This window comes from Pomacea canaliculata, linkage group LG13 (assembly GCF_003073045.1).
Source record: "Pomacea canaliculata isolate SZHN2017 linkage group LG13, ASM307304v1, whole genome shotgun sequence".
Classification (NCBI taxonomy): Eukaryota; Metazoa; Mollusca; class Gastropoda; order Architaenioglossa; family Ampullariidae; genus Pomacea; species Pomacea canaliculata.
Window position 1 is genome coordinate 2,976,392 of NC_037602.1, and position 22,427 is coordinate 2,998,818.

Consider the following 22,427-nt stretch of genomic DNA (forward strand, 5'->3'; position numbering starts at 1 on the left):
GAAAGAGGATTAGAGGGAGATTTGTCGAGAAGAGCAGACAGAAAATATAATTTATTTTCAGAATTGTTTTCTCAACTCTCCTTAACGCCATGCTCCAGTTAGGTCAGCCCGGTGGTGAAGCTCCAAAGAATGCACATCTGGGCTTAACATCCACGTGATACTCTCTACCTTTATTTAATTTTTTTCTAGCTAAGAAGACCGTTTCTTACAAAGATACAGTCCTGACAAAGTGTTAACATTTTTCTAAGCATGTTTGACGAAATTTGCATGTCGAAAAATGCTCTGAATTCGTATTCAAAATTTTATATCTCATGTCCATGCAACAAATGTTTAGCATAATAATTAGCTTTGAATTGCACGAGCATTCAACGGAAAGATTTGTTTTTTGTGGGGTTGGGGACAAAATCCTATCGCCTTCAATTTACCAGACCCTAAAGAAACACGGTTTACATCGCACCAGCACCGCTCGTTAGTGAGGTCCATCACTTCTATCACGTGACTCAAAAATGGCGCCGTAAACACTTGCTTGTGTAGCTAACAGGAAGGAGAAGAAGGGCTAGATCACAATGACAGATGAATGTTCCTGTCTACAGCAGGTTGCAGTCCCACGAGCCTTGTGTCAGCGCACCGCACGTGCTCGCCCATCACAAATTAGACCGCTGGAGCGGCAGCGCCCTCTCGTGTCGAGCATCCCTCCGCCATTGGTGAAATTTAGATGCCATTAGGAAATATCTGGCAGAACTTTCTGCAGCTGCATCCCTGGCAGACATACCTTCTGTCACATTGAACTCTTGTTCAAGTTGGTTGTACTACCACTGACATGTTTCCATGACTACATCCGGGTCATTACTCTAACTTCAAAATTTTTAAACCCAACGGCTTCAGTCAAGTTTAATATATTTTACATTCTTATCCTCGTGAGATAAACCGAAGTTTTTCTGATCGCATGTCATAAAAAGCTGAAAAATAATGTTTGGCAAAGGTTATTTAGTTCTTATGATTTTTAAAAAATCTTGACAGCAAAATTGGATTGGTTGTAAATATTCAGATGCTGGATTGGTTTGTGAGCCTCGTGATTTTTCTTTGGCTCGTTGAGTCCATTTGTGTAAACTGATACAGGCAGGTTTATTACTGCTTTCATTTTTCCTGTCGTTCTCCAGCTGCAGTTTTGTGATTTACTGTCGGTGTGAACGCCAGGTCGTAACATTTTACACTCGCCAAGTCAGCATTCCTGTGAACCCCGGACAAGTCGTTTTCTGGAGCTGCCGTGCCCGTTGTGACGTCATTGCCGTAACGGCTTCCCTGCCAGCCATTTAACAGACTTTTTAAACCGTCAGCTGCGGGGAGATAATGACAGGTCGACAGATAGCATTACCTTCTTATCTTCCCTGTGAAAGAGCTGTAACTTTGTAATGTCGCAAAACATTTTCTCTTTGTTTTGTAATCTATCCTCGCCTACGGCTTGAGTTCTTGTCTGGAGGGGTAGCAAGTTGGAGGGTTTATGGGAGGGGCCGGGTGCACGACCTTGTCAGAGCGAATCCAACGCCTACTTGTGCCACTTGTTTCTTGGACACCCGCTGGAAAGGAAGGCCGGAGGGAGCGCTGTTGGAAGACTGACGGTGGGGCTCCTGCCATTGTTTACCAGCCATCAGTTTGTAACATCGTCATCTTTTGTCCTTGAAGGCCTCGTGCCTTTTCGCACTTCGCACCTGGGTCCCACACTTTGGCACGTGAGAGCACAGCTCGCTAGGCCGCAAGATGGCGCGAAGAGAGCATCAGCAGCAGCCTCTCTCTCTCGCTGTTGTAAGAGCCTCCCTCTGCAAGCAACATTGGCAAAGCCCATCGGCGATCGTGTGGGTGTTTCCTACCCTTCACTCTCTGTTATTTTTTTACTTCTTTTACTCCCACGCTCTCTCTTTCTCTTTGCCGCTCTCCCTTCCCTTTGAAGAACCGGACGATGACAAGAACATTGTGTGCAGAGCGATGAAAGACGATAGATGACAAACGAACATTCATGGTGACAACAGAACAAAAGGCTGGAATGATAGGAAAATTTCATAGGCTTCCGTTAATTAAAAAAGCTCATCTTCTCGAGATCTTGGCTGCAATAGGAAAGTCGCCATTTTTGTTTGCTGTAGTGATTCTGCTGTCATTCTGTCACTGGTCTGGGACATCCGCTTCTGTGTCAACACAGGCGGGTACATAGGTATACAAGGGAAAGGACAAGCTCAATTAAGGAAGTTAAACGGTTTTTTTGTTGGGTTTGCTTTCATTTTTAATCATTTCGTAGTTGTTTAAAAAAAACTGGGGATTTCAGTCGTGAGCAATAGTTAATTCATATTTCAAGACCTAATTGCTATAACACTTGCATGTTTCCAAATATGGACAAACTGAAATACACAACGGCTGTACTCTTACACATTGTGATTTTACTTGCAGTGAACGAAATATCATGAATACCAAGATACAGACACAAATTGCTACTCCCGATATGTAAACTCATGAAACTATGTCTGGCTTCTTAAGATAAAAAAAAAGAGCTAACATATGGGTAACTGGAGTTCGATGCTAAGAATAATAATTTTTAAAAAAATAAATTCAAGATTTATACAAATTAACTTTATTGTTTTAAGGACTCCAATATATCGATGATCTTTCAGTACTCCAAAATACCAATATGAGGAATACAAGACAGAGACTAATGAACTTATTGTATCGTGATTTCAAGAACACAGCTCAACTACTACAAGAGACAGACTGAAGTATGTCAGGAATCCAAGATAAGGAGCAACACACGGGAGGAGGAGTGCCAAGAGAGAGGTGCTGTTAATAAACCAGCCCACACCTACCTTCGTGTTGGGATTATGTTTACTTCACACTCTTAAAGTCAAGGAGGAAAAACCCAATTTTCTTTTTCTTTTACAAAAAATGTAAATCACGTGGTCGCTTTCCGTTGGCGTGTATCGAGATGTCAGTCGATGGTGGTGGAGGTTCTGTTTTCTGTTCTCGACGATCTGTCGGGAGGCTACGACTACTACAACATGCACTCGGTTGTCGGCACTTGATGGTCAAGGCCCACAGAGCTGTGTGATTTATGGCGGTTATATCATCCTGGTGATGACACTGCAGATTGTTAGCGATTGATCACTATCGCCGTGCATTCATCAAACTGGACAGGTCCTCGATGACGACGGTTAACAAAAATTACTTTCTCTGAACATTTAGTTTTTTTGCTGCTGCTTATTTTAAGCTCCTCGTTTAACATGTTTTCACCACCGTTATCTCTCTCTTCTCATTTCTTCTTCTTTTTTTCCATCAGAGAAAAGTGTTTTTTTTTATTAATTTTCTTGTTTGACTGTCTAATTATCAGTCTTCTTTCTTTCACATTCTCTCTCTCTCTGTGACACACACACGCGCAGGAAACGAAAGAGCTGCAAATTAATTTAAAGAGGCAATTTAGAAGAAAAAAGCTTTTAAATAGACAATAATAAATAATTTTTGATTAGCTGATATCTAACCTCAGGAAGTTTTGCAGTCCATAGAATGCCAAGAATGGATGAGCTCTGTTTACCGCCATATGCGTGCAATCACACTAATGATGTTTTATGTTTCCTGTCCCGCGAGACTTTTATTTAGTTTGAGGGAATAAATTTTACACTGTAGCCTGAAGAATCTCTAGCAGGCAAACACGAGCAGTATGTTTTCATTCATTCTATTATTTGTAAAGTGAAGTTGTCTCCAATTCTAGAATCTTGTTTTTTTCCCGAAACACTTTGAATGATATATTTATTTAAAATATTTATCGCCATCATTACACAATAAAGAAGGGTCCTGTGGTCTCAGATGTGTTGAGCATGACCAGGAGTCTTATGAAACTCCTTTTACTGTGAAATGATAGGGAAAACTATTTATGGAAATTTGTATAACGAGGTACTTTCATTTATCCGAACTTGCTTTACTATTGTTATTGCTATTAATACAACAAACATAGGTTTAAAGAAGGTTTTTGCATCAACCTGAAACTGATCCACGATGCTTTGAATTATTCAGCCATTTTCCCTGGTTCCAGATTCTAAAATGAGAAGGCAATCACTAGCGAGGTGCATTAGTGACATAATCAGATTGCAGCAGGTTGAGGAGGTTGAAGTGACGCACACACGTTGGCCCAGAACGAACAGGAAGGAGAAAAGAGTCGGAGGCAGAGACCGTGTCTTTTTTTTTTTCTATTTCCTCCTGCAGTTCGCCCACCTTGCATCCGCAGCTCGCTACCTGACGAAAATAAACGGCTTGGCACGCCGGGGAGTCTGCCCCAGTTTCCAGCGCCAGCTCTTGTCACGAAATTGCGGGTCCGGAACCGGTGCGACGCTGGCAATCGCCTCCCGTCACGTGCGCTGCGCCCTCGACCAGAAGGTGCGCACAGTGCATGGGGGCGCACTCACGAAGCCAGAGTAAGGCGTTGACCTCGAGTAAATCAATGGCGAACTTTTTGTCTTGGTAGCTATGAAACATGTTTCCTACTGGGAGTGCATTCATAAAGCACTGGCAAAGACGATAGGGTAGAAGAAAACAAGGCAATAAATGCAGATTATAAATGTCAGTCGTTAGCTTCGAGGACGGGAAGCTGTTATTTGATTTTTTTCCCAATTTATCCAGTAAGTAGCGACTTAGCTTCGCTTCATGAACACGGCCCCAGACCTGTGTGCATGCATTTAAGGTTTGAGAAAATTGCACAGGTTTCCGCGGGATGGTGAACCGTCAGAGAAAATTTAATCGACACGTGAATTGCTGCAGTGGTCCGAGAACACTCTGACTCCAGATAAGTCGATTCTAGGAAATTTGCCCAAGACAGGGAGAGAGATTGCCAGACAGACAAAGAGAAAGGGAGGGATGAGGTTGGACAATTTTGAGAGCAAGTGATGAGGAGGTAGGGAAGTCAGTGAGTGTACGAGAGGAAGAGAGAGAGGGAGGAGGGAGGAGGAGGAAAAGATTGACACTGGACAGAAATGAAGTCTGCAGGGAGGAAATGAGGAACGGAGAAGAAAACAGAGAAAATTAAGTCAATGGAAGGTTCGAATCTTCTCTGTTTATTGCACTCTTTAGCATACTGAGCTATTCAATGAACTTAGTCATGCAGTCAGTAAGGGTTAGAAAAAGAGAATTCAGAGAGAGAGAGAGCGTGTGTGTGGTGGACGATATCAGGATGGAGATAATTACGAAACTCTTCATAAGAGAAGAAGAACCACGAGAAAGAACCTGTCATCTGCGATGATGAGATAATCGGGGTTTGAGCAGACATCGTCAAGAGAGAGATAGCAGGCTGACCAGTAAATTGTATTTAGCTACGAAAAGCTACTGAGACATCGTTTCTCTGTCACATCAAAGAAGACATCAAACATTTTCTCAAGAATATAAACTTTCTCGGCTAGCGAAGTACAGCTAAGCTTTTCTGCAATTTTGATTTTTAATAACATTTTTTTCACATACACATTAAAGGTTTGTAGTGAAAGGTGATTTGGTAAACTAACTTCAGAGAAAGCATATACAGGAATAAATATGAAATATATTTTAGTATTTATGTTTTAGTTTATAGTTTTACACAACCCACCGTATTTACCCTGCTCGAGTGTTGTCGTGCAAAAAAGGGGAAGTTATGTTTCTTTGAAAAAAAGGTCGGATTTGCTTTGATCTTTCTTACCTACCGTCCATCGACACCATCTTGTTTGCTCTCTGCGGTTGTGATTCATCTAGCTGAAAAGTGTTTCCGTTTAACTTCAATGCTAAAGATTTAATTTCAAAAATTGAGAAAGTGGAAGTATTCGGTTGCATGTCACATAACGATAACAACATTAGCAGAATCAAATTTCACAGAGCTAGAGGAATATTTTACAGAAGGTAGATGTTTTACTTCGTGTCTGAAGAAAAAAAAAAGCATCCTCGGCAGTCACGTGACTTGCACTCTGAGCATTTTAAACTTAAAAGATTAAGGGGAGGAAATGTTTTCCTAAAGATTGGATGAGGTCCGGGAATAGATAATATTTCTCCAAGTCTGGATTAATCCATATTTCCCTTCTTGAGGTACACGCCTTCAAATATCAGTAAACAAGGTAAACAAGACAGGAGACAGACAGTTCGTAGATTGTAAGACAGTGGGAGGGATAGGGGACAATGCTTTAGTATGTTATCTCAAAGCACACCCACACACCCACACACACCCACACACCCACACACCCACCCACACCCACACACACCACACAGAACTGACTACCTCGTGACGCCTCGTCAAATAGTTGCTAAAAGAAGGAAAATAAACTGAAGAAAGAGTGTTAAACAGGATATGAGTGGCAAAAAGGCGGCTAATGAGTAATAAACAGATTAAAGTCAGGAAGGCAGCTGCGAAATTTTTCTGCAGATGTTGTTTTATGCACGCCATGAAATCAAAGACCGAGGTAATCTTATTCCTCACCTTGGCGCTGACTATAAATTTTCCAGTTTGACTTTTGTTGTTCTTTTTTAGGAGGGAATGAAGAAAGAGGATGATGTCTGCCTACGTTAGCTCACGAGCGTGTGGGTGTACTAACGGGTGTGTACAACCTCGTGTGTGTGTGAGAGAGAGAAACAAAGCGTGGGCGCGAGCGTTGGGTCACGTGCCTAGCAATAGTCTGCAGTCTATTTAAGTTTCTAATTGTGGGACAAATGTTGTTACAAACATGACTGGGGGAGGAGAGTTGTCGCTGGAGTCTGGTGTCCTCACTACCCACAGATGACTGCTGATGGCAGGCGGGGCCTTCATGACGACCTTCTGTCGGTTGGCGCGTGCGGCCAGCAACCTGTTGTCTCCTCCTGTACAACAACAATGTCAGACCAGGCAGACGTAGCCAAGCACATGTCTTTACTTTTCTGGCAGACATCGAGCTGATGGTGTGGACTGCCAACGAGCTCCCGCAGAGCACACCATTCTCAGGATGAACTCACAGACTCTTAGAAACATTATGTAACCACAAGTTAAAAGGGTATGGTTGAGGTCTTCCCCTAACCTTCTTTTAGGTCGCTGGAGAGGGTCGGGGTCAGATGTTAAGAGGCCACACTTTTCTCGAGGCCAGTTTTTTTGTGAGGGTGGTGATCCTGTCTTCTCCCTCGCTGCTTTACCTGTGTGGAGTCAGGTATCCATTCAGCTGCATTGACTGGGAAAGCTCATTGCGGCGAACGGGTATGGAACCGGTGTACCTCTGGCTTTGATGCCAATGTTTCGACGAGGGGTCTTTGGTTTGGAATTAAAGCAGTATTGACTTGTATTAACAGGTTAACAGTTTAGACAGGGTACGCTTTGCATCACAAAATTTTGTGAAACCTTTCTATACGCAAGCAAGTATTCTCTCTCTTTCTTTCTCTCTCTCTCTCTCACACACATTTTTAGGGAAACATGAAAGAAGGCTCAAGCACTACATCTGTCAAACGACGATTGGGTTCCAGAAAGTTTTTATGAGCCTAGAAGACTCCTACAAGTTTATCGACCATGAAATTACCCCGAGATAGCCAAGCGATGTTAAATATGTCAATCACGCTCTGATTCCTTGTCTGAGTTAGATGCATAATTATTATTTTGATGATGTGAATTTCACAGAGTTGTCAGCTTGATTCCAACTTTATTTGGCGTGACTAAAAATGCATTCTTTATGTTTTAAGTGTCTTTGATCACCCAATTATTTCTTAATATTCGTGTATTTGATACCCCGTTGCTTTTCCTCCAGGGGTTTGTGTGTGTGTGGCGACATAAAACTATTCTGAACGCATCAATCATAGTGTTTTTATGATAAAGCGTTGATTGTGTTGATAATCAAAGAGCAAGATGACCAGGTGCCTTTCCGGTCTCTGCACCGAACCTTCTAGCATCGCTTCATTTCCTTCTTCCCGCCTGCCATCGGAAGTCTTCGCAAGTCTTTGATCCAGTACCGTTATTTCGAGTCACGTGAGAAGTCACTGACCCAGGAATATGTTTCCTCCTCCCTATAAAGAGCTCCTCGCCGAATTTCATTCATTCCTCTCGTCTCTTTGTTCGAGGGTCTTGAAAGATGCCTCCTTCTCCGCAGTACATCTGTGTCGGGTTGCATGTACGATCCTGAACATAAGTCTTAATGAAAAGAAAATCGACTTCTCTGAATTTGTTCTAAATAGTCGTTTTGCCAGTTGCCACCAGTGACGTAAGATTCATTTTTAAGACCTCATTTGCATACTAGTCATTTTTAGAAGTTAAGTTGAAGTTAACTCGAGCTTAACGCTAAGTCCCTCGTAACACCTCGTGCAACCTGCTCCTATAGCCGCCAACATCCATTTCCGCCACACCGCGCAGTCGCGTAGTCTCTTCCTGGAACGGTCCTCATCTCGTTGCTAGGGAAACCAGTCACCAAGCACTCGTCCGTCTGGATGCTGCTGCCCACAAGGAAGTACACTGTCCAGTGCAACAGCAGCCTTGTCCTGCCATCAGCTTGTCCTCTGCTGGAGACTTAGTTCTCGCGCTCGCTCGAGATTTGCAGGCTTCGGTGAGTGAGTGCATAAATAATGGATGACCCGCTCCCTGCCCCCTTAGTTCTCCCCCGAGCCCTACATTTCTATAAATTACTTTCCCTCTTTTGGCCGAGACACAAAATTAAGAGCGCGCAGCACGTGGTCGGTAAGACGACCTGCTCACACAATCCTGTCAGATTCTCTAAGCCTGTGATAAGCAGTGGATATAAATAGCTGCTGGAACGTTCCACAGTTTCTTCCTTCAAGCCACATGCATCGTTTGACAAAAAGGACCGGCAGAATGTAGGTACACGTTGCTTTCCCAGCAACCACCGGGAGACGAGAGATTAACCGGGGTTTCATCTGCTGCATTTAGACATCATCGGTGTTTGTCATCACCTGGTGACACTACATTTGTGATATAAGAGACTTGATATTCGTTTTGGAAGTTTTTTTTCAAAAATACTTCTAATAAAACCTAAAATGTAACACGTGCCTTCATTTTCAAGTTTCCTTACTGAGCAATAAACGCAAACAGAGAGCCAAGAACATTAATTAAACGGGAGAAATGCAGGGGAGGCGCTTACCTCCCTTACCTCATCCAAGTTTTTTTTAAATAATCGTACAGCATGCACTCGAACACGCGCGCTTGCACACACATATCTACGCATGCACGATATACAATAGCGCGTGCCTACACGTCTCCATGTATAAACCAATAAACATGTTTATATATTTAACGGACGCCGTGTGTGAGTGCGTGTGGGCGCGAGTAGAACTAGAGACTGGAGGAGCAGTTGGAAATAGGAGGGGAGGGAGCAGGGATGGAAGTCAAGCATGGAATAAATTATCAGAGATGCGTCAGCCACGTAACTGTCTCGATTCCCGAGCTTTCTCGAGCTCCAGCCACAGAAGTGTGTTGCAGACGTTTCTGAAGCGTAATAAGATTGGAAAAAAAGAAAAGGGAGGATACGGGAGAGAGAGATGAAGAGAGAGAGAAAAATTTGCAAGTCTAAAATCCCTGCAGAACGCGACTAGGAAACTCTTTTAGCCAGGACCCGGTACATGATCAGCTCCTGCGCTCTCCTACTCCACTGAGTAACTAGTGAGGACAAGAAACTGATGATCTGTGCGTCTCCTTCAGACAGTTTTTATTTCTCATTTTAGACTGCATTTTTATCGTTCTTCTGTGCTATCATGTTCCTCTCTTTGTCCGACACCTTGCCCCAGTGCAATGCATAGTAAAGTGGTAATTTTTTGCTAAATTGTTTAATAATTTCATTACATCCGTAATGTTGCCAATTGCTCCAAATTTATTAAAATAAGGGGAAGAACCACTACTCTAGACTCTTATTCCATTTTCGAAACAAGAATCCAGAAGTTACCCATTCACATGCACGCACACACACACAGACACATAAGAGCAGGTAGTATACTCACGCTAACGAACACGCAGACGTGCGCCAAGAATTGCTTGGCACGATCGTGCTTCCCCCTGCTGTCGGTCACTTGATGTAACGGTGGGGAAGTAACTCTAGTGGCATTACGAACTCAGCCAAAGGAAACAGCTTGCGTAATGTCCTGGTGCCGGGTGATGCCGAGGTCTGGAGACCACCACAAGATGGCTGCCATTAACTCATATGATATGCAGATAACGGTGTTGTTAACGGTTCTGGACAAACAACTCGTCTGGACAGACCCCAGTCGTCACTGCATTCATAAATGTGAATGCAGATGAACGACTGACTGCAAAAAAAGTTGAACATTTTATGCCTCATTGTTTGAGGTTTCCAGAAGTGTATTTCAGCAGGAATAATGCTCTGGTCTCCACATACCGACATAATTCTTGTCGTCAAAAGGACAAAGTTCACGCATCTGTCTTCAACGTGGAGAGGGTTAATTCACTGCTTAGTCTTTCCACTGGAATAATTAGTAATATTTCCCTGTTCTCCTAACAGCCAGCAGTGTTTTATGCCAGTCTAAACAAGACTGCTTTGCATGTTGGCCTTTGTGGCGACCCGTGGCGGGATTTGCTTTCCTGTGTTTGGGAACATTCTGCAGACTGAAGGGAGCTCACCTACGCTCAAATGTGTTTTTCTCCTTCTTTCTCTCTCTCATGCCCAGAGCTGTAAACACAAATATAAATGAGACGAAGGACCCGTTAGCTGATAGCTAATTAGTTTGTGTTCAGGGAGAGACAACTTTGATTCTACAGCAAGTAACAAAGCATATTCTCTCCTTCCTGTTCAATCATACCGACAAACACGCACATGCGAGGACAACCGCAAACAGGCAGGTAGACTCTCACACTGATCGAAGACAACGGGATGTCAACTGTGGCTGCAACTGATAATTAGTGAAAGGTGTGCAGTCTGAAGGTTCCAGAAATTGAATCCCCCAGAACGATGCTGTAGAACCCCCTCGTCTCTTCCACCTTTCTCTCTTCCCCTCCTTTCTCTTTCTCCTGCCTGCGCTTGGTCCAGATTCACGAGCTCATTGGCACTCGAACCAAGTGTTAAAATAAAATTCCCTGCAAGAATGGGGTACGCCCACGTACGTGTTATAAACAGAACATAAATGTGAACGTGCAGCATGAAGATTCCCAGGAATATCTAGAAACATCTGCATCAGGTTTGTGTTCGCCACGATGTCAACAACACAGTCTCTGTACAGAAACCATTGAAGCTCTGTCTTGGTCGTGAGTTCCTGACATTAGTAATAAAATAATGATCTTGTCAGGGGAAAGCTCGTCCTGCCATAACACTAGTGGCAGACCTAATGACGTGAACATATTGTCATTGGGCATGCGCGAGTCGCAGGACATTTTGGCGACATCCGGGTCTCTGGCAACACGTTGTTGTCACAATAATGTGTCAACAATATCGTTTATTGTCTCACGATGTCTCGCTTCACCCGCTGATGCTCACATTATAAGACCTGCTTGAACTCTTCTGTTGTACGATGGATCACCACTCAAACGATTCCCTTTTCAAAGCAAATGCTAAACGTTAAGGAAGCCATTTGTCAGGCTATAAATAGCCTTTTCCACGTGCTCTGTCATTCCCGGCACCTTGAGATTTTTTCAAACTCTTGAACATTTCGTAGCCTTTTTTTTCCTCTCTGCAATGCGCGTGCTATCTGGTTGAATGAGTGTAGCGCTAACACTTCTTTTTCTTGTCAGCGCTTTACAGGGACTCGAGAGGGAGGGGAAGGTAAATCACGAAAAGGATTGTGGGAAACAAGAGGGTGAGCTGCCCTCAGCGGGCCTCGGTGGCAGGATTCCTCGCATGCTGCGGGTCCGTGTGATCTATTTTCAGCCTCAGCATCACGCAAGGGACATTTGTACGTCTGACTGGCAGCACTTGCCAGCATCCCGCATCCATGTTTTACCGAGTGGACGGACGGCTTGCCTCTCCACACTCAGGAAGTTTGACAGATGCCACACATCGGGCCAGAGATCCATGTGTGTAAACATGTTCTGGCATTGACCACCGGCATTGTTGGTGGCGGTTCTCTAACAGCCGCCCTCAACTAGGAATGCTTTATACAAAGTTCTCTGATGTAAGGATGTCGTTACATTTCCAGCAGAGTTAAGGCGCCTTCCTGAAGCTTATTGTCCAAACATTCAGCTGGAGGCAAAGCACACGGCACTTCAATCGCTCTCTTCTTTTCTTCGAGCACATCCACAAGTATCTCATGATGCCACGTGGTACATGTCCCGCAAATATGAGTAATTACTACAGGCTGACATTTATTTCACAATTTAATTTTGGTATTTTATGCAATTTTATTTGAAATAATTCTGTTATTTGAACATCTTCATCCCTCCTCCCGTCAAGCACTAAACAATTTTTTTTTCTTATACGATCATGGTCTTTCAGAACACCCATTGCTGTCAATGTTGCAGAGAAGCATGCATTCTGATCAGGACGCACAGAAAATCATACAAACTACACAAAACTATGAAAATAATCAAATTGAATTATCTCGTGGAATTCAATTTAGCTCCACCGACATTAAACTACCCTTAAAACACTTCAAACATCTCCATTACTCGCAAACATTTAATTATCAACGTTTGTGTCTCCCTTGATGGACAGCCAATAAAAACTTGACAGTAAAACCGAGTCTTCCAAGAAATTTTCATGTGAACGGCATAAGAGTGTTAATGCAGCGTGGCGCATGCGCATTGCGTGTGTTCTCCGGCTAACCGCTGTTTTCCCTGATTTTTACTTAAACGTGAAAGCAGTTTCCCCAGGTAAAAAAATAAAAAATAAATAAAAAGAGCGTTTAGGTCTTTTAGCGAGACCTGGAAGGCCCGCCAAGTGGTGGGAGTGGGAGCCTGTTGCCATCGATTGGTCCCCATGTCGACCGGAAAGTGCGCGCCATGTCGGTTTGCCGCGATTACCGCCGCCATTTATCACCCGATCACGTGGAGAAACCGTCTCCGGTGACACTCGGAACATGCCAGTGCGTTGCGCGCTGCTGCCCTCTGGGGAGGTAAGTTAGAAATCAAACTGGCATCTTGACAGAGAACTTGGGGAGACGTCAGCCGCTGTAACAAATGGCGGAGAGTCTTGTTAGCGGCACTCGTTTAGTGTAGTGCTTGCCTCGTGTGTGTGATGCTTGATGGGAGGACGGGGGAGAGGGCTCCTAAGGGGCGCAACTCTCGGAACTCGGGTGGTGGCGGTGTTATATGGCGATTCCGTTTGTTTTGCTGTTTGTGGAGGTTTCTCGCTGCTTCTACTGTAGCGGAGGAAGATAAAATACCTTCGAGATCTTGGACCGTCATCTAGGGTCATGGTTATCGTGCGGGGGTCAACTTCCTCCGAGGTTGCATCATTATGGTTTCAGATTATCAAGCAGAGGTATCACCGTTTCCCAGATAAAAGACGTTGATCAGGGAGCATGCATGACTACAACGACTCCGACTGCGGAGAACAGCATCACGACCCTCGCCAACCTTATCTCCAGTGACGTCAGTCCTGACAGACGAAAGTCGGGGAAAGACAATAAAAACGCACTTAGTCTGCCCCCTCGCCAGGGGAGTGTGTGGTGAGAGCTGCTGACACCTGTCAGGTTGGAGACAGGTGTACAGAACACTTGTCAGCACCACACTGCCATATGGTGCAGAAAGGTGCGGCGTGCACGGTGCACGCAGGTCATCTTGTGTGAATATTGTCGCTTCCAACAATTTACACTTTCATCATCTTAATATTTTTCTAATCGAACCACTAAAAAAAAAGTTGATAACACTTGATTGATTCTTGTTCAGTGTTAAAGGCTTGTGAGCATCATTTCGCTAGGAAACCAAGTATCGTCCATTGAGCTCTCGTCTCAGCTGCTGTCACTTCTCCAGTCAAAGACAGCATCATGAAATGCATTCATGCAGGCGCAGTCTAGCGCCCTCTAGCGGCGGCTCTTAACGAGACCTAATCGTGGCATAAGCCCTCATTAAGACTAATGGCAGGAGGGAGCTGGAGGGGCGATAGAGGCGGCATTCACTAGAAGGCAATTTGTAGCCTGACGACAGACGATAAGTTCCGACTCCAAGCTGATAATTGCGAGAGAGGAGGCCGGTCTGTCTGTCAGAGAGTCGAGACCAGAGCTGTTTGTAATGTAAGCCTACCCGCCATCTATCTCGTGTCCCGGGTAGCTTTACGACGTCACGTGACCTGTGAGCGCCAATGATGTTCGCGTTGATGATCTGATTGGATGTAATGAAGGGAAGAAGTTAAACAAACTGTTGTTAACTGCGATGTTTTTGTCTGTACAGTGGGAAGAGGTTCGTGCTTACCTTCTCTACATTAAAAGAGTAAAAATTGCATATATAGGTGCGTGCGCGTGCTTGTTCGCCCTATTGAGAAATGATTAATGTTCTTTGCCCCTGCTGCATAAGTAGACTGAATATTGTGTGATAATTCCTGTTTATTTGTATCCACACAAACACACTCAAACGAATTTACTCACGCAATCACATTAAGAAATGGACATGTACAAATCCGACTGTAATTAAGACACATTAGCGCGTGCTGTCTAATTCATTCCTGTTGTTCGCACTCAGAAGGTCGTCTGCTCCTATGTAAGGCTTGTGTTGCTAGGGAAACGGTTGTAATGGCCTAATAATGTTTGCCACGTGTGGTGATATATTTCTGTAATACACTCCAGGACGCCATGGTCTTCGTATTTGTATTCATGATTACACGGTCACAGGTTCGATTCTCATGACCGCCTGTTGCGTCACGTGTCACTTGTCATGCGCATCTGTTTGTTGATAAAGTGCATTCGACCTACAAAGATTTGCAATGCAGATAGAAAGAAACTGGATTGGAAAGATACCTGGGTTCAAAGCGTGCTGGTTAATTAACCCCCGAGGGAACAGTCTTGCCAGTCCATCGGATATCCTCCACTGTGGCAGGTGTGGGGATCCTGATCAGTAAAGACGATGCCATGACAACTGTCCGCCATATGCTTTCAGCGAGGACATGCTTCATGTTCTGGTTTGGAAAGAAACAATTCATTTGCTCTTCGTGTTGTTTTAAGTGTGAGTGGACTTCTGTGTTGTGACAGTGTTTACGGCAAAACTGTGGAAAGGTGAGCAGTTGTGTAAACAGTTATTACAACAGTTTGTGATGATACATTGCATCTCATGACCTTAAGACAATCCTTAATTGACTTCATATTCTCCATTCTGGTATCTTAAGTGGTAAGTCCTTGTTGACAGTGCCAATGGTTAATGATTTCTCCCTGTCATTCTTAAGTCTGCACAGAGTGGGCTCATTCTGACTGAGTGATCAGCTTAATTTTGTATTTGACAATGTTTTCTACTTGATAAGATCAGGTTCTGAATGAACTGAGAAGCTCATGACCAGGAGAAACAAAGTAAGCTTATTATGCAAGAAATTGACGATGAAGTTATAGGTCAATATATGTGCATGTAATAAATATATTAAAATATTTTGATGAATCCTATTTCTCCACATTAAGCTAGCCTCATCACCCACCACAGGTCCGACTGCAATCCTGACGAACTGTTTTTGGTCTTCCTGCTGTTTGGCATCGATTTTCTCCCCTGAAGTGTGCGTGATAATTACAATCTTTTTACCTCCAGGGGGCAGCACAAACACTTACAGCAGCTACCGGGCTGTTTAATTCCAAATGAATGGACCAGGCGACCTTGGGTGCGCTCAAGCGAAGCGAACCCGCAAACAAACGGACTGATAGTTATCAGCCCGGCAGACCCGCAATGGCCCACAGACAAGTTCCTTTATTAACATCAAAGAGAGAGTTATTGCCGGGGTGGCCCTGCTCAAAGCCGCCATCTATCCTCATCATCCTGCAGTGGGTCCTGTGGCTGGGCTCCAGGGGGAGGATACAAAATAATGTTTACACGCGCTGGTCGGGGGATGAGCCGAGGTATATTTAAGTGGGGATGCGATTCCCTGCGGCAGGTTTGTAACTGAATCAGCAGCTTATGTTGTCCGAGTTTTATTCCCACGACTTCAGGCACAGGTGTGTCATGTCACGTGACAGGTGACGTACAGATGTGTCGTGTAGTGTCAGTGACACAGCTGTGTAAGCGGCGTGTGCTTTTATTAGACGTACAGCTGTGTGTGACCAAGTGCACTATATTATGTGAGGCACAGCTGTGTCGCGCCATCTGTAACTGTATTCTGTAGTATTCCACGAGAAATTTTTTTTTTCATTTTGTCTTTTTTGTCGGTTCCGTTGTGAAAGGCTTGGCCTGCCATTGATCCTCCATCCCTGCAGCTTCCAGCTTATGCTGTCTAAAGTAAACCAGGGGATCTCGAACTATTTCCCATCTGTTGTGCCGTTTCCTGTCCATGTCGATGGTCCAGGAAGTCCATGACAAAGGCGAGGCAATGCTAAGGTTCCAATTGCTTTGCTTACTGTCGTTACGACAAAGGCAGCCTCTTGACCTCTGTGTATGCTGCATGTTGATCGAATCTGTAATGCCAATCGCCATGTTTTGTCGTTTAAATAACTCACCATGCCACAGTTTATTTCTAAATAAAGATTAGAAATGGTGAGGAGCCTGTTATGTTAATATAAAATACAAAAAACCAGCCTCCAACTTACTGGATGTATTTTATGCCCAATAAGACTTACTAACAATAATTATGGAAAGAAAAATGGAATTTATACTATTTCTCTGTTTTGAAAAAAAAGGACACACAAGATCACGTGAGGCGATTTGCCGCAATTTCCGGGCGAGGCTAAATAAATAAAGCTTCTTTGAACTGTCAGAGTCAATGGCTGGTTTGTCTAGTGTCAGAGGTCATGAAACGACAGAACAACCTTCTGAAGCTCCACGATCCCTCCAAAGCTGAAACGTGTGCAACTGCCTTCATCACCTCCCTCCTACCCACCCCCTCAACACCATTCCTTCTCCATTAAGCATCAGGGCAGCTAGTGGAAAAAATTTATTATTTATTATCTGGTATTGAGAGCCTTTCCAATTTGTTTAATGGAATTTGCATGATTGCCTCCCGCAGCCAGCAAATGTTAGAGTGCTAATGCTGTTAATACCATTGCCACCGACCATTGTTCTCTTTAATGTAGCCTGAGGTTATGAAATTTTTAGTGTAGGAAATCAAAGGGACACTAGTAAAATTAGAAGGTTCCTACAAAGATTTTATCACATCCGGAATGTTTCTATGGCAACCGACTAGATTGGGTGTAGGTTGTCTGAAACATAGAAATAAATAAATGAACTTATTTTGTAAGAAGCACATTATGTCGATGTGTTAGGAAAATATTTTGTATCATTATTTCTTATTATCTCGATTTGAACATGTGTGTGTGTGTGTGAAAAAGAAAGAAAAGAGGAGAGAGAGAAAAAATGGACGGGGAGGATGGCGGATTTCTATAAACAGGAGGCGGTAAAGGTCGGTGTAAGGGTCGCACCACACGATGGCGACTCACAAAATGAACTGTTAAATGTCAGAGTCAGTCACGGGTACATGATACGCGTGCAGCTCGACATTTACCATGTCTCTGTGTGTCAGCATCCAAAGCAGCTTGTTTGTGATTTCCCTCGTCAACGAGTTACACCAGGAGTGGTTCAAGGTTCCAAGCACTGGCACTCAAGCAGAATTTATTTTCTCCTCCCGTTACGCGATGTTGTTGATAAGGAAGAAAACAGTTCTCGTCTTTGTCCAAGTCACATTGTGTATGCAACTGGTCTTGCCAGGCTTGTTGCAGAACAATTTTAACAAAAAGGTTTGACTGAACCAGTAGGTCTGAGGGAGCGATTAGCATTATTGATCACCGCCATTCAAATGTCACTGATCTAGCTCGCGAGCTTGTGAACTAAATAAATAAACAGTAAGAGCTCATATCTGAAAGGGAAATTTGTGAAGAGCGGAGTTCAATGCCAAACTCCGGCAAGAATAGTCTGAGGCTGGGTAGACTTACTTTTCTCTTTGCCAAATATCAAACATGAAGTCGGTTGTCTTTGTGGCCTTTGTGTCACCACAACTTTTAATGTCTTTCTGTTGAGGTCAGAGTCTGCGTCAGTAACATCGATCAGTTTAGATAAAGACCGATGCTGGCGAGAGTTCCTTGAAGTGGAAAAACAAACAAACTGGAGAAATGAATTCAAATGTCAGAGGTGGTCGTGATCAACGGTCAGATCCTGGCTAGAGGACACAAGCCTGCAAGTTCGCATGGAAACACATCGAGAAGAAAGAACGAACAAAGTGGTTTTGTAATCATGGAGACCCGCATGCACGCAGGTGAAGCTTCTTTGTGACCGAGATGAAGCAGGATCTGACCCGGGTGTGTGGATGATGTTCTGCTCTGGTTAAACTCGTTTAGTTGCGTGTTTAGTTTAGTTCGTTTTAGTTACCGTTAGCTACTGGCTTAATTTAGAGCATTCTTAGTGTCCCTCTGACGGAAATGAAACATTAAATATACTGAACTAACTACAGTTGTCTCCCCAGACATGCCCAACATGGTCTGTATTTCGACAGGTAGTCTTGATGTGCACTGAGAAGCTCTGTCTTCCTGGCGAGGGCTCTCGTCCTGGCAATGTCCCGAGTTCTTCTGTTAGTTGTTTCCAGTCACGCAAGCTCGGTGTGGAGCTGAACTGCTTGACCTTTGTTCAGTGCTGGCTCGTTACCCATCCACGAGTGATCCTTGGAAAGACAATCTTACTAAGCCAGTAAAATACTCACTTTTTAAAATCGTTTGTTGATTTTTTTTATTTTGCTTATTTATTCTTGCGTGTCTCTACCACGTTACATTGTAATGCATTACATCCTCTACAATCGTGAAGCAGGAGAAGTAAATTTAAGATGGAGTTCTGTCTGGTGGGGGATTAGCTGCAGTGCAATGTATCTCTGACCTTTTCCTTAGAGACAATGAAGACTAGAATTCAGTATTGTCAAGCTCAATATTCATTCACTTCTCGTCATTGGCGTATTACACTTCTACGATTCCAAAATAACTTGGACAGTTCGCCATTTCTGATACATAACACTAAACTATTAGCAAACAATCGTTCTTTCACTGCATCATACATGAGACATGGCAATGATCCTGGTGTTTGGTTATCAGAAAATTGTTCTTTTACAACTGTGTCACTTTATTCCTATTTCCGCTTTCTAGTTTTATTAAGGATTTTAGTTCTTCCACTGTCGTGAGTTTTACTAAGTCTTGTCCTGTGTGATTTCCATTGAAAGTGTTTGTCATTACCTCGGGACGGTCACGTGATTCTTCCCTTATTTTCCTTTCCCCATTATTCTGTCATCACTCTCCATCATCCGGGATCTTGCTGACCCAAAAGCCGCTGGCCCTCGGTTTCGCAAGGGAGACAATTCAGAAATGCATCCGAGTTCTCATCATCTGAGAAAGCTCTGATAGTGCAATCGTACCTTCTAGAGTCCTTCTCGGATGATTTGTCCTTTGTCGGGAAAAACGATTTGCTGAAATTGTCTTTCCTTGGACGATCTATCACGTCCGCGAAAGAATGAAATAAATCCTGCTCTTTAGTGCAAACGATACTTTATGTTTGTAATAGGATTGGCCGATATAGGAGGATTAGGTAATCTCAATCTGTTTTATTGGTCAGTCGTCATCTTGTGTCTCACTCCAAGTTCAGGATTTCTCATCCCCTGTTCTCAGGAGGAAAATAATATATTGAAAAATGGTTTAGCTAAAAATGTCTTATTTGTCTAATTAGAAGAGAAATTATTATTATATCCAGAAGTAGGAGTGTGGATAAAAAAGTTGGATAGAGTGTCATTGATGAGTAGTCTATCTTTGAGAACAACTTTTTAGTTTAAATTCCATGTGCCCTACATTTCAGTCACTGACATCCGACACAGAAGAATCGTTTAGTCCAACCAATCATTTAACTTGCTTTCCCCTTTAAATATCTAATCACAGAGCGACACACGAGTATTTCAAGGAAATCGGAGGTGTTCTGGGGCGACCACTTTATTACAGATAGGAAGAAATACCCATTAACTATTGTTGCCCGTACCTCCCCACTTTAGCTTCGTCAGGACCTGGAGGTGGATTACAGTGACAGATAATCTCAGACCTGTCAGTGGACTCGGCGACACCGAGAGTACTCATCTAATTGAAAGGCTTGGAAGTGTGGGCGGGGCGAGGTCGTGAAGGTCCTCCACCCCACGAGTGGGTGTCGATGGAGCTTTTCGTGATTTCATGCGTGCGGCCAGAAATTACCCGACTGGTATCTCCTCCCATCCCATCAGCTCCTGTCTGGCACTGGCACTTGCTCGTGCGAGAAATGGCGAGCGCACGTGCTGAACATGGCGACAAAGAGAAGGCATCGGGGAGGCGATGGGAATGTGGCTGCTGCGGGTCTAGACGGATGGCGGACGTTGGCGCATGGCGGACGCTCCTCCGTCTTGTCCAGGGTCTTGTGCCAGGCTGCTGTCGCCAAGGCGACTGATTTAAGGCTGCCTTAAATAACTCCGTGCAATGAATACCAAAAAAATGTTGCAGTCATTTTGCAATCAGTCTACTAGTTCTTTCTCTCAAGGCGGGGTAACATGCCATGTTGGATTCTCTGTTTGCTAAGAGTTCAGCAACAGTTATTGTTTTGTTTACAAGTGATTAGACTTGTAGCATATCATTCTATTCCTTTTTTTTTCTCATTGAAGATCATAACTTCAAAATTAGTGCTTGATATTAAAATAAGTTAATAAAAGCTTGTTTGCTTTGACTATCCTACCGTTATAATCCATTTTAAGTAAAGAACGGATGGTTAGGTGGAGCAACGGTTAGTACCTCACCAATACAGTAAGGACTGGCTGTCCTGGGTTCAGATCTCATCTTGGGCAAGCAGCTATTTCTCTGCATGTCACATCTGTTTACTGGGCTGGGTGTTAGCCTTAGTTGCTGGTTAGCCATAAAACATCCTATCCCTTAACCCCTTCAGTGGAGAATGGTTTTCTGTGTAGCCACTGCGATGGTTCAAAGGGTAACATTTGTAAGTCTTTGACTGTACCATCATCTTTTCTGAAAAAATGTTCTACACCTGCAGTTCATAAGTCAGTATACAAAGTCACTATTAGTGCCAGTTATTTCTAAACAAACTTATCCTCTCTGATCTCACTATATGAATCTGTTTCAGGCATCATGACGAGAACCACGCCAACATTCTCAACTCCTTCTGGATGATAGCAATAACCTTCTTGTCTATTGGTTACGGAGACATAGTGCCTAACACTTACTGCGGCAGGTTCATCGCCATATCTGTCGGTACCATGGTAAGTTTACTATGTTTACCTTTCATTAACCTTGTCATTCTCAGTGTGATACGATGGTAAGTGTCCTGTAGGTCTCCTGGAAGCACTCTTGGGTACGACTGTAAGTTGACTAAGGCTAGTCTGCTGGTTTGTTCTCGTCCCATGGCTACCTTACGGGCCAACGTGTGGTACTATGGGAAATTAACTATAAATAGTTTAGTATTATTTCAGTACAAAAGCAAGCTGATAATAGTTAACACTGTGACCTTCCTTCGCTAGAAATTTGATTTCTTTTGGTTAGTGGAGCTGTCCACTCTTGTTACCAAGATAACATCACTAGTCAGTCTCAATCCAACACTACCCATGGAGGGAGTCCCCAGACCCCTCGTTCGCCCCGTGACAGCTTTTCACGGATAAAAATACCAAAGACGACAATGGTCTTTGTCTTAAGATATCAACCTACCGCAGATTACACGAAGCTCTCGCAATGTCAAGCAGTATTTTGTAACTTGATCATCTGTCCAAGAATATTGACTGCTGCAAGGTACTTGACCGCGAATACGTTTATTTAATTTTGAGCAAAACTATTGACAGTGGACCCGACAGTCGATAAGGCAACAGTAGCCAAGGAGGAGTGTTGCCTGTGCTATCAGGTTAGAGAGTCCCTGAAGTCAGGACATACTCATGGTAGTTGCCAGAGGTATCTTCGGAGATGTCTATTGCTTGGCGAACTAAAGAGAGCAGTAGACCCCTTGTAGTTCTGGGTAGTTTCATCGATGACAGGGATTATCTCGGCATGTAGGAGCTTGTTTAATGTGATTCAGTAAATTCAGAAACTTGAAAAGGATTTGGTGTCACAATTTCCATTTCAAACAATAAAATCATGGTTTCCCCTTCACAGTAATAGGATGTGTTTCTCCGTCCCTCTCTGTCATGCTTCTATGCACGGCTGGAAGGATTCTTCTAGGATGCCCCTCATCTCCGTTGTTAAGGCCCTCTTGATGGCCTCCAGGTTGCAGGTCTTCACAACGCCCTGAACATCCAGTAGTTCCTGACATGAAGAACATCACCGTGGTGGAACAACCTCCCTATTCACCTGATCTTGCCCCATGTGACTTCTTCTTTTCCCCAAGCTGAAAGGGATCATCAAGGGACCCCTTTGAAGACATGGAGGCCATCAAG

At 43.7% G+C, this 22,427-nt stretch overlaps 1 protein-coding gene across 1 annotated transcript in view; it reads left to right on the forward strand.

Moving 5' to 3' along the window:
* Positions 1 to 22,427, forward strand: part of LOC112554215 (small conductance calcium-activated potassium channel protein 2-like) — a 77,360-nt gene that overhangs the window by 42,467 nt on the left and 12,466 nt on the right. Inside the window, 1 exon segment of the mRNA XM_025221882.1 lies at positions 21,131 to 21,266. Coding sequence (XP_025077667.1) covers positions 21,131 to 21,266 — 136 coding nt within the window.